General features: G+C 36.9%; 1 protein-coding gene across 2 annotated transcripts; it reads right to left on the reverse strand.

The window, feature by feature from the left end:
- Positions 1 to 791: 791 nt before the first annotated feature.
- Positions 792 to 8,154, reverse strand: LOC18438559 (uncharacterized). Of its 2 annotated transcripts, XM_020670098.2 has the most exons (5): positions 7,380 to 8,154; positions 4,305 to 4,367; positions 4,140 to 4,202; positions 3,975 to 4,046; positions 982 to 1,227 (listed from the first exon to the last, which is right to left on the reverse strand). In XM_020670098.2, exons 1-5 carry the CDS (start codon positions 7,962 to 7,964, stop codon positions 1,165 to 1,167), a joined length of 846 nt encoding a protein of 281 aa, XP_020525757.1. In that variant the 5' UTR covers positions 7,965 to 8,154; the 3' UTR covers positions 982 to 1,164. The 2 variants fall into 2 exon arrangements, with proteins under 2 accessions (XP_020525758.1, XP_020525757.1); XM_020670099.2 differs by lacking the exon at positions 4,140 to 4,202 and having other exon boundaries at positions 792 to 1,227.
- Positions 8,155 to 13,597: the final 5,443 nt, after the last annotated feature.

Consider the following 13,597-nt stretch of genomic DNA (forward strand, 5'->3'; position numbering starts at 1 on the left):
TGTGATACCTGAGGCTTCAAAAAATAGTTCAAGCTTCAAAAAATAGTGCAGATACATAAAGGATTGTATACAATGAGACTATTTATCTTTAGTACAAGGTCACAATTAATTATAACCATCCGATGTAAAATCTAACAGCTTGAGTGTATTCAAGAAAACTTCTTTTAAACTTTGAGCTTGAACAATAGAATAAATGCAACCACCCAATTTCACTTCTAATGGCTAAGATTAATTGTGACCACCTTGTAGGTAAATGGTCTCCTCGTATACTTGATATGTAAATACTTAATACTACCAGACTGCGTTACAAAATACTATTTTTTGTGGAGCTTGAAATTTTCTTTTATATCCTTTATCGCAACCCCCACAATGCGATACTATAAATGACCATTTATAATGAGATCTTTTCAAGCATGCTTTACCAAGCACTTTCTATAGCAAGCCCCACAATGCGATACTATACATGAGCATTTATAATGAGATCTTTTCAAGCTTTGCTTTACCAAGCACTTTCTATAGCAAGCCCCACATTGCGATGCTATAAATGTCCGTTTATAATGAGCTATTCTCATGCATGCTATACCAATGTGCAAGTCATATTCCTAGTCCCCTGGTTCTATTTCTTTTCCAATAAACATGTATAACAAACAGGAGAGCATTAGAGGTGAACCCAAACCAGAAAGAAAATGAATCAACTGTTTGTATGGTTGAGTATGGTTGACGACAACCCACCAAAGAAATTAGAATGTCATAAACAAGAGTGTAAGATAAGATCAGAAAAACAGAGAATAAGCATCCAAAACCGAAAAAATAAATAATTTTATTGATTATCAATAACTACCTGAAAAAAATTAGAATGTTGCAGTCATCAGTTAATATGAAAAGCGCAAATAAATTATTGCCACGAGCCACTCCAAAAATTGCCAATGTATATAATATATATATATATATATATATATATTATATCTCCATCTCTAGTACTTAACTCCTATCAAGACCAAAGAGGAAGTCTGAGAACACTCCAAAAATTTGGTCAATCTCCACTGGTGCATGGATGAGATGCATGTGTACTATGTACAGTTGAGGCTTCTCATATAGCGGCTTCTCATATAGCACCAAGTGCATGTTGCATCCAATACGATCAACTGGACTAATTCGGCATAGCTACTCTAAATCTGTAAGGGGGACGTTCAAGTCAAGAAATGGAACGCGATCTGAAGTCTCAATCTGAAAGAAAACATGGTTAAAATTAAATGAGTCGCACGACGATTGTGCTATATCACCTATTTCCTTCAAGAAAGTGTGAAACAATAAGAGAAAGAAACTACGGAAATACAATCTCAATTCTCAAGAACAACGCCCAATTTCATTCACCTTAATGATTCAGAAAAGGAATCTTGAGAAAGTGATTCCATATATAGTAGATTTCCCATAAACCATGCATGCCTTTATCCCATATAGATATGAAAACACACATAAGTAGATACATTGTTGGCAAGATATAATTAGATAAGCATAGTCATGCCCAACATTAAAAGCAAAATCCACATGACGAATGAGAAACACTCACCAAAACAAGCTGCATTTACTCAGCCACAATCAGTAGTACATTAGCTTCCAATTTACAGATTCAAATGGTCTAAGGTGGTAGTGTAGCACAGCGATCAAATAGTCTAAGCTGCGCAACTCAACAGATGAAAGTCATTTTTCCTTTCAACAAGTAGTGCGACGATACGTTAGATGATGTTGTTAGATGATGTTGTAATTGATACGTTAGATGATGTTGTTAGATGATGTTGTAAATTGATGTTGTTAGATGATGTTGTAATTGATGTTGTTAGATGATGTTGTAATTAAGACCAACACGTAGCAGGTAGGATGGTCTGTCTGTTATCAAGCATGAGAGAGAGAGGCAACCGATGTTGTTAGATGATGTTGTAATTAAGACCGACACGTAGCAGGTAGGATGGTCTGTCTGTTATCAAGCATGAGAGAGAGAGGCAACCAATATATACAGCAAAAGGAATATCAGATGTAACAGAGTGGCATAGATCCACAATTAGATCTAAATTTGAAAGAACCTATAGACAGGAATGAGCAAAGGGTATTATGACCTCAAGAGATGTAAATAGTACATACACATTGAGAAACTTAGTGCATTTGGCTTACAAAACAAGAGCATTTTCAGATAGATCCGACAAAGGAGTATGTGAAAGAGGGGGCACCAAGCTCTACTAAAGTGCAGGAGACATTTAGTGACAAAGTTACCTAAAAACTTCTAAAAACTAAGCTTTGTGTCCTGGTGATATCCTAAATTTAGCTATTAAAATATCAAAAGAAAAGCATGGGGAAATATCATCCTAAATTTAGCTATTAAAATATCAAAAGAAAAATTTAGCTACGTATGGTGAGCGATCGCATCCATAACAGGAGTCTTTAGTCATAATACAGAGAACCCTGGGAAACTGTGATCAGATGCAGTTACCCACAGAAGTATAGCATCAAATATGTGATTGTACGAGCAATTCCAGAGTAAAGAATAAAGATGAAAAGCATTGTACAACCCACTTCAAAGGTAGGGAGCGATACTCAGATGAGCCATTCTTCTGCTCAAATCTGCCATTATCCTCTTGAACAAAAGAGTAGCAGATCTCCATCGTCTATTGTTGAGTATGGATGTTGGAGATAACTGCAGTATATGATGATATGCAGCTATGCTTCGTGCATCTTAATACACTTTTCCATGCTGAATTAGTGGTTGGTTTTCATCTTGGAATTCTAAGGTAAAAATCTTTGTGAAAAGCATTGAAGGGAGAGGGATGCTATCACTGTTATTACAGTCAACTAAAACATTTATGATCATGCTCAAAAGGCATGTTCTGCAAACAACTAAAACATTTATGATCATGCTCAAAAGGCATGTTCTGCAAACATAGAAGAAAAAATGAAAACTAATAAATGCATATCGAAAATACATAGCGGAAATCTTGATGACATTCTAACACTACATTCCCACGTTGTTGACACGTACGTTGAATGAAATGACCGTGAAACCAAAAATAAAGTATCATACCAAAGAAAACATAGAAAGGACAATTGCGGATGATAAAATAACAAGACAAAAAAGATAATGCAAAAGACATATGAGTTAAAATTCTACAATATCTAACCAAAATAATAGAGTATGCAAGATAAAAAACCAAAAGCACGTGAATTAAAATAATATAGTATCTTACAACTCATCTATTCATTATTTTCATGCTTTATTTTTAGTAATGGAAAGTATAACATGGTGCATGTTGTATCAGATCAATAAGCTATAGATTAGTTTAACCCCATGTTGCCAACAATGGATGGTTGATTTAAATTATTCCTTCTTTTCCAGTCCCGCAATATCTGCTCTGTAGAGGAATGTTCCATCTCAAATGTTATATGTTGACAATGTACATTTGACATGGCATGTTGCTTACTTCTCATAAGCTACACGTATTACAGTATACAATCCTTTAAAGAAATGCTAAATGTAATTACATTAAGGGAAAATGGACATAACAGCCATATCAAAGCTCAAGCAATGTGGTCGACAGAAATGGAATTTGGTGATTAACTGCCAGATTTTATTCCAAAAACTGCCTAGGTTTCTTCCAATGTGCCAGCCTTTGACCCATATTACATGCTTCATGCTTCCCATGCAGCACAGCAGCGAAACACAAAGCACATTTAATAAACAGATTCTTAACCATAATGTCATAATTCTTGGCAAATTTGTAAAAGACCTATTGAAGAGCATAAAGACAATCAATTTGCACGAATAGTAGTATCATAAATTCATAATTCCTTCACATGTTTCTAAAATAAAATTTAACTGGAAGCAGAACAGCAGTTCATTTTCCTAAATAGAACAATAATTTCATTAGTCCTTTACGAAGTTCGACCAAGAAAAATGCGAGAAAGCATAGAGAGAGGTCAATCACCTTGAGCTTCTTCTTCAAGCTTATGTTTTCCTCGCTTAGACATTTGCGCTGATTCCGCAAGTCCTCCACACTCTGTTCAATCAGAAATTCGAACTCCTTGAATAACCTCAAAAGAAAATAAAATAGAATTGGGATAAAAATGTCACACTCAAAAAGAAAACAAACCTTCTCCAACTCCATCTTCTTCCGCAACAGCGCACTAACCTCTTCATTGAGTTCATCAGATGTCTATCGAGTTTAATACATTGCTCATCAAGAGATAAGACCCACTCAAATAGTTCTAGAGACAAAAATGAATTAAGAAAACAAAAAAGAGCTAACATTGCATACCTTCTTCTTGGAGGGTCGCTTAATGGGTGGTTTACCATTACTAGGGCCCGCATCTACAGGAACCTGAAAAACCCCAAAAATATATATATATTTAAAAATCAAAAAATAATTCCTCAGCAATTCAAGAAAAATAAGGGGAAAATATTGTTGAGAAAGACAAAATCTCAAGGAAAAGGAAATTTGAAATAAATCTTACAAAAAAAAAAAAAGGGACAAGTAAGAAATAAGTAACGGCTTAAAAATTTTAAACCATAGTGGAAAACAACATGTTTTACATCATGAGGCCTTTATTCCTTTTCTTTTTTCTTTTAAGAACTATAGGGAAAGGGTGCAGTTTATATAGAGCTGAGGCTCTAAACAATCAAAGTACTTCAAATAGTGACAAGAAATGTGGTTTGAATATGGGAAATCTTTGTGAAAGCCTTAAAATATATTTTTATCTCTAATTATAAAATTGAAAGCTTAAAAAAAACAGTGTAGTTTGAGCGGATCTATAAAGAGCTTGAAAATTTTGAAAATTGACGGTCCAAATATGCATTACAAGATGCACTATTTCCAATATTTGAATTCTATTTTTTTTTCATGTATATGAATTTTAATGTTGAGAGGATCAATTTGAGTAAATTTGAGCATATCAAAATAACCTCTTCTAGTGAAATTTTTGAGGTGGGCTCGAATTTGATTGTTTAGAGCCTGGGCTCTATATAAACGTTTTCCATCGGGAAATGTCTCACAAAAAAATAAAAGAAAAACAAATGATTTCCAACTCCCACAGGAGTGTACTATCCATTTACTCCCTCGGTGAAAACTTACTCATAAGGATTCATTTTTATCTCATATTTTGGGGATATTGGGATATTATGAATCCTTTATGCCTTTTCTTTTTTCTTTTAAGAACTACAGCGAAATGTCCAATATTTCGACATAAAACATTAATAACTCTAAAAAAAAAAAGGGCAAACGATTTCCTACTCGAGCGCTACGATCCATTTACTCCCTCAATCAAAACTTACTCAAAAGGATTCTTTTTTGGGTGCAGTTTGTATAGAGCCTAGGCTGTAAACAATCAAATTAGAGCCTACCTTCAAATAGTATCGAGAAATATGGTTTTAATATCGAAAATATTTGTGATAACCTTAAAATATATTTTCATATTTAATTATAAGTCCAAAGCTTCAAAATTAGTGTAAATCGATATATCTATGTAAACTTGAAAATCTTGAAAATTAACGGTCCAAAAATGTGTTACAAAATACACTATTTTCAAAACTTGTAATCAATTTTTTTGTTATGTCCATGCATCTTGATGTCAAGATGATCAATTTGAAGATATTTTGAACATCAAAATAACCTCTTTCAGTGAAATTTTTGAGGTAGGCTCAAATTTGATTGTTTAGAGCTTCGGCTCCATATAAACTTTTCCCTTTTTTTTCATCTCAAATTTTGGAGATAAAATATCCTGCAAAGGACGTCAAGATTCCAGAACCGTCCAATTTTATGAGGGAATGATCTCGATGATTGTGAACTCAAAATCTAAATGTTTTTCATTTGAAAATAATCATCTAGTTCTGATTGGATTGATACCGAAATTTAAAATCCAAAAAAAAGTCCCCCAATGGTTTACCCGAGGGAGTATATGTACAAAATGCTCCCGAGGGAGCATCCAACAATAAAAAAAAAGAAGTAGATAACAACAAAATTTAAGGAAGAGAACACCGTCCTTATTTGGTGGCGAGAGCTTTAGGCACGCCGACAAGAAAGGGTATTAACATCGGCATAAAAAGATAAAAAATTATTAATTAATTAATATAATTGACAGTTGGGTATAACAAACCACGTCCGCGTTCAAGAACACCCGTTTCCGTCAAAGACCAAACCTCAACCCAACCCTACATCTCTCTCTCTTTCGCTCTCTACAAATCTCTCTCCTTCCCTCTCTACAAATCTCTCTATCTCTCTCTCCCATCGCTCTCTTTCTGTCTACAACTCTCTCTCTCTCTACAACTCTCTCCATCTCCCATCTCTCTTTCTTCTCTCTACAAATCTCTCCTTCTCCCTCTACAGCTCTCTCCATCTCCGCAAAGCGAATCTATCTCTATCTCTATCTCTCTACCCAAACCACCTCTCTCTCTCTACCCCACCCACGTCTCTGTGAGACCTCAGCCCACCAACCAACAAAGTAAACGGTCTCTCCAGTTTCCACCTTTACCCACTCCACGAAATTCTCCCCTCTCTCACTCTTCTATGAGGAGAGTGACTCCGGAACTTTCTCTCTCTAACCCTCCTTTCTCTCTGTCTAACCGTCTTCCTGATTTCGAACTCTCATACTTCACCCATTGATACTCTCTCTCTCTCTCTCTGCTCTCTGTGTGGGTTGGGGCCACCACATGAAACGACATAAACGAACCACCAGAGAGAGAAGCGACTGTCATCCGATAAAGAGGCGATGACCCAGAGGGGATGACCCAGAACCAGATATCGACTGTCATCCGATAAAAAGGCGATGAACAATGCCACGCCACAAGGAGAACATGAAAAGAAAAGAACCCCACAATCTAAACCCGTAAACCCGCAAAAGAACAGGAAAAGAAAAGAACCCCACAATCTAAACAAAAGAACAGGAAAAGAAAAGAACCCCACAATCTAAACCCGCAAAAGATCAGGAAAAGAAAAGAACCCCACAATCTAAACCCGCAAAAGATCAGGAAAAGAAAAGAACCCCACAATCTAAACCCGCAAAAGAAGAAAAAAAAAAACAAAGAGTGAAATTCAGAACCAGGAACTGAGCTGTTTTCTCCTCCACCTCACCTCCACCTCCACTAGTAATTATTATTAGGTCAAACTAGAAGTTCCAATTAGATTATAATCACTCAGGTACACAGGATCAGAAACAAAGAATCAAGAGGGAAAACAGTAAATTGCACAGAACCACCAAGGGAGAGAAAATAGAAAAAGAAAAGAAAAAAAAAAAACCCAAGAAAGGCAGATGAGACTAAAAAAAAAGAATCAGTTAAAGCTATTTAAAGAGGAGTCGAGGAGGAATACAGTAAACCAGTGGTGGATAAAAACCCAAACCTTAACAGACAGCACAGCACTGCGATGGGTTGATGAATCTGACCAATTTCCATTGCCACAATCAGCAGCAGCACAATCCGCAGCAGCACCCCAAAAGAGCGGGGACAAAGGGCTCGATGGCTTTTTCACAACACCCCCATCCTTTGCGTTGGTCAGATTCCCAGCCACATGGCCTGACCGCCCGACCCCATGGGTAATATTTCCAGTCTCCTCTAGCTTTTGCACGACGCCCCCATCCTTTATGTTGGTCAGATTCCCAGCCCCATGGCCTGACCGCCCCACCCCATGGGTAAGATTTCCAGTCTCCTCTATGCCTGACCGCCCCATCCCATGGGTAAGATTTCCAGTCTCCTCTATGCCTGACCGCCGCCTCTTAACCCCCCAACTTCGACAGGAATCTGTAAGTGGAAGCTCAAAATACGGCCGTGGTGGCAACCGTGGTCGTGGAGGCGGAGGCGGAGGCGGAGGAACGCCTTGATTGGGGCTAAGTGGCTCCTGCGCGTCACCCTGTGACATTCGAACCAAGAAATCAGCAACCAAATCGTCTCTTTCAAGGTGAAGGGCGACCCAAGGGTCGGTGGCCATTGCTTTCTCTTCTTCAGGAAATTAATTTGTGTTTTTGAAAGATTTGAGGAGACAGGGTAGGAGAAAAACTCAGCTGTTTCCTGTTTTCAATCCTGTTTCCAATTAGCAGGAGTTGTGAAGAAGGAACACAAGAAAGAAGAAAGGGGGCTGTGGGTTGAAAAGGAAGGGACTTGTAACTTGTGGTGTGACTGCTGCCCTTTTACCCTTTCCATATATTTATATTGATGAATATTTATCTTCATGAGTAATGAGGACGTGAGACCTTCTCAAATGATAACCGTAAGATTCAAATCACATCTCAAAAAAAAATAAAAAATAAAATAAAATAAATAATATATATATATATATAAAATGACCCAAATGATAACCCTAGGATACAAATCACATCTCCAAACAATATGAGATGGTGAACCTGTCACTGGACGGTCTTTTTTGGTTTTATTTGGGGTAATGCAACCCATCTTCTCTATTCTTAAACCTTTTCCTTTCAAAAAAAAAAAAAAAAGTTTAATAGAGCCCACAACAAATATTTTACTTGAAAGGGTTTTTTTGATGTTTAAATATCATCAAATTGATCGTCTCACATTAAGATGTATCGATATGAGAAATAAATAGATTTTAATGTTTGAAAATAATGTATTTTATAACATATTTTTTGACCATTAATTTTCAAGATTTTTAAATTTTCATAAATCTATCAATTTATATTATTTTTGAAACTTTACACTTTATAAATAAAGATAAAATCATATTTTAAAGCTATCACAAAGATTTTCATTATTGAAACCATATGTCTCAACACTAATTGAAGGTCGGCTCTAATTTGATTGTTTAGAGCATAGGCCCTGTACAAACCGCAGCCCTCACTAAATCCCCTCGCCAAAAAAAGACCCGTTAGTTTAGGGAGAAAAATACATGAAACCAGCGTTTTAAAAAACGCCGAGTCGAATTGGACTCGCCCGGTTCGACTCGAAATTCGTAAAAAGGAACCGGATCGATTGAAAAATCGGAAATCGTCCGGTTCTAGAGAGAACCGGACGATTCCGCACAGTGACTCGCCGATTCACTGTAGGGAATCGGCGAGTCCGAACAGTGAATCGGCGAGTCCGTACGGATTTTTTTTTTTTTTTTTTTTTTTTTTTTTTTTTTTTTTTTTTTTTTTTTTTTTTTTTGTAATCCATAATAGATTTTTTTGTAATACTTGATCGATTTTTTTGTAATCCATGATCGAATTGTTTTTGATTTTTTGTAGTCCATGATCGAATTTTTTGGTTTTTTGTAACCCATAATAGAATTTTTTGTAATGCATGATCGAAATGTTTGTTTTCTTTTCTTGTAATCCATGATCGCTTTTTTTGTTTTTTTTTTTTTTTTGTAACCCATGATAGAATTTTTTGTAATCCATGATCGAATGTTTTGTAATACATGATCGAAATGTTTGTTTTTTTTTTGTAATAATCCATGATCGAAATGTTTGTTTTTTTTTTTGTAATCCATGATTGAATTTTTTGTTTTTTGCTTTTTTTGTAACACATGATAGAGTTTTTTGTAATCCATGATTGAATTTTTTGTAATCCATGATCGAACTGTTTTTTTCTTTTTTTGTAATCCACGATTGAATTTTTTGTTTTTTTTGTAATCCATGATCGAATTTTATGTAATCCATGATCGAATTTTATGTAATCCATGATTGAATTTTTTGAAAATTTGTGATTTTTTTTTTAATCCATGATCGAATTTTTTTTTGTAATCCATGATAGAATTTTTTGAAAATTTGTGATTTTTCTTTTAATCCATGATCGATTTTTTTGAAAATTTGTTTTTTTTTTTTTTTAATCTATATTATTCAAAGAGAAAATGAGAGAGATGATGATTCTGAGGCCACCCTATCCCAGCCATATTATTCACATATCGAGTCCCAACAGCAACAGTGTAGGGATGAGCACGAAATACTGTAAATTAAATGCTGAATGGCGGTTCATGCAGGGAAAGAACATATCAATATTCACATATTCATTCAAAAACATGAAAATTCTTAATGGAGTACCCTCATTTCTTAACGGAGTACCCTCAATTCTTTGTCATCAAAAATTTTTAAATTTCAATATGCCCAAAAAACAAAAAAAAGGAAAGAAGCTGATTTCTCTGTCTTTCTACTGATAGAACGGAAAACTTTCACGGCAATAACACTCGTTTATGTTGAAGGAAATCACAAAGAATCACTGCATAGACATGGCGAGTTTCCCATAAAAATTCTGCCATTGATTGATGAGAAGAAAACGTAAGAATAGTATTCGCCTGTTCTTGTAATGGCAGAGATTGATCCGAAAACAATTCCTCATCGACTGAAATTGGCGACGGGAACACTAGAAATAATCAGATTCAATATATAGCTATAGTAAAGCTCCTGCGAAGAATTTGGAGGAAAAGAGCCAAAACTCTGAAGTGAGTGCAGATCGTCGTTCCTCTAATAATCCTATATTCATGAGAAACAGCAAAAGAAGAAAAAGAGTGAAAGTAGAATAATAAAAATTAAATGAAACCCTAGTATGAAGAGGCGATCTCACTCACTTCATCACCTAACTGAAATCACCGATTTTGTAAACCCTAAAAACACCATAAATTGAGAATTTGGAAATGCTGCAGCGAGATTCCGGCCAAATTGTGGCGAATTATTGCCGGAAAAAAGAAAGGTCTGCTAACCCCGGCAAAAGAAGTAACCAAAGCAAGGAAAAAGATGGGGAGCAGCCCTCTTTCAAAACATCATAATAGAAGCAAGGATAAAAGCAATCCGTGTAACCGAGTCAAAAAAATAAATAAATAAATAAAAGGTATTTGGTAATTTTGCACCAAGGGCATTTTGGTAATCTCAAGAAATAAAGGGCAGTACCAATCACTCAAGATTAACCCCAAGCAAAGGGGAAAGGTAGAGTTTGTACTCACGGGTATTTTGCTCATTGCATCCAAGGGCATTTTTGTTAAAATCTCATTCGATTAGAGAACGAGACCCCAAGAAAAAGCAGGAAAAGAAAGGAAAAAAAAAGAAAAAAAAAGAGAAAAGAGAGGATAGCTCCATGGTAGCATGAACCTAAATCAAAATCTCATTCGATTGGAGATTATACTGAGAGTTTCCCAGGTAGCATTAGAGTAACTACAACAAGGAGTGTCACCAGCTCAAAGAGAGCACGGTTCCTGTTGACTGCCATTGTCGATCCCGATTGTTGGATACCTCTTAATCGCACTGACTCAAAGATATTAGTGACAATCAGATGTCTGGAAGATCAAAAGCATCCATCTCGCGTACCTATTGTACATCATTTTTTATGTACCTACATCCTTGATGCAAATAAGAAGAGAGCCAATTACAACCTAGTCTTGTTGGTGCCCAAGACGTCACCAGACCAATGGAATACTACAGAACAAGCCTAACACTAGGCAACCTTGGAAAAAGTACCATCATGCCACAAAGAGACCTTATAAATACAGCCATATACTAAAGGAATAAAAATAATACCAAACCACCGTCGTTGTATTCAGAATGTCGAAAAACCCTTAGAGACCAAATTTGGGCTCAATCGGACCTTCTTGGAACATTTTGAACCCAAATTACCTTGAAAGGATAAGTTGTAAACTATTGCACTTGGGCCTCACTAAAACCAGTCCCCAATCATGGAGGCGGTGATCTTCACCCCTCGGGATGACGTGCAAACACCCACGCATCGCTCGATTGAAGTCGAAGTAAGCTCAAATTCAGACACAAAGATAGGTCTCAACAACCCAGTCATTTTGACATATGGCACTCATTATGACGTGACACATAATCAAAGTTTTCTAGGGAGAAGATGAGCCCGAAACCATGGAAACCAAATTTTTTTTAAGGAAAAGACATTTTGAACTTGGTGAAGCAATAAACTCGAGAACTGTACATCGGATCATCGAAAAGATAGGTCTGATGAGACCGTATCACAAAGGGCTACAAACTGGTATAACTGTTACACTCAATCCAAGGTCGGATAAATTGTAAATTCCAAGGAAGAAGAAAATAAGATCACCCCGTCACCGGAATCCATTTTTCTGATGATCTCCTGAAATCATAAGGTACTTCAAGCAAGGACCAAAACAGATAAAAATTGGTGCAAAACGATTGTGGAAGTCTCCTCTTTAATTTGCAATCAAAATAAAACTCGAAACACCATAAATTGTGTTGCAGCGATGACCAAAAGGTTCATGGTCTAGCCGGGTTTCCACCGCTCAGGAAAATGTCCACCTCAAGATGATCAGAAGACATCAAACTCTTCAAAATCAAACAAGCATTAAGACTGCAATGTTCGATCATCTCAAACACCGTCACAACTATCCGAAAAATCTTCCAAGATCTAGTAATGGTGATAGGCCCCTCAGAGATGGATGGTTTCATCATTAGCCTAAAAGGTTTAAGGGGCATTTTGGTCTTTATTCCTAAATTCGAGATTTTATTGTAATTTCTTTTAATTATAATTAGTCTTGGTTTTGAGCATCCACCCCTATTTTATGGATCCTCCATAAATATAAGCCTAGGTCAATTATAAAAGGGCTGGATCATTCAATAATGAAATAGAGGTATTAAGCTTGTTTCTACTTGTCGTTTTGCTCCTAACCCTTGGATCTAGCACCAAAGAGAGAGAAAAATTTTCAGAGAGAGAAATTACCCCCAGCCCTTGCTAGCTGCATGGCTCTATTTCCTCTCTCCCTCTTCTTTCTTTCTTCTCTCTCTTCGCTAGTTACTTGACCCGCGCAGTAACTCACGCCAGCGGAGAACGCACGTCCTCGTCTCTTCCCCCTCACATCCCTAGCGTAGACGCAGCAAGCCTGCAGCACCGTATAACACCCTGCTATCCCACATACACTCGACCCAATACCTTTCAGAGTCAACTTATGGATTCCAACCCTTAGATCATAGCTCTAACTTCATCTCCGTACAATCGAGTTAAGTTGTGAGAGACACATGCGCTCTCTCTGAGTCACTCTGGAGGAGTCTTCCTGAGCCGATAAGTCAAGAGAATTTTTATTCTTCGATTGCTTTGATCACCCGAGCGTATAGCATTCGCACTGAGAGGGGAATCCATATCACTGTTCTCCCTCATCCCTTCTTTTCGTCAGCCAGCCCTCGTTCGAGCGAGCCATTACAGAGGAGTACGACCGAGTCCATATTGCAATTTCCAGCGCAAGAGAACAAATCAATGAGTTGAAAAAGCCTGAGGAGAGTCAGTTTCCAAACCGCACTGGTAGATAGTAGGAGGGCTTCATGATTATTCTAAGAGGGCAAACTGCCTGGGTGTGTGCCGAACCCCAAAACGACGAGGTAAGCACCTAAACGCATCCCTATCGTAAAATCTCTCTCTTTGTTGGTTCCTATCCGTACGTAGGAGAGCACGTGTGCAACACAGTGAACCCTCCATGGTTGTTTGAAATATGATTTTTCCCGCTGTCCGCACGTAGAATATAAGATCCGACCAGTAACATCTACCTAAAAGGTACTGGTCATTCAAAAGAATGATCCTTCAAAAAATATTTCCTCCCCATCATGTCTCAGGTGTTTAAGGTTTTGCCATTCACTTGGTACCCTAAGTGAATGCCAAAGAGAGAAAACTGTA

This window comes from Amborella trichopoda, chromosome 12 (genome assembly GCF_054954075.1).
Source record: "Amborella trichopoda isolate Santa Cruz 75 chromosome 12, AtrichopodaSantaCruz75HAP2 v2.0, whole genome shotgun sequence".
Taxonomy (NCBI): Eukaryota; Viridiplantae; Streptophyta; class Magnoliopsida; order Amborellales; family Amborellaceae; genus Amborella; species Amborella trichopoda.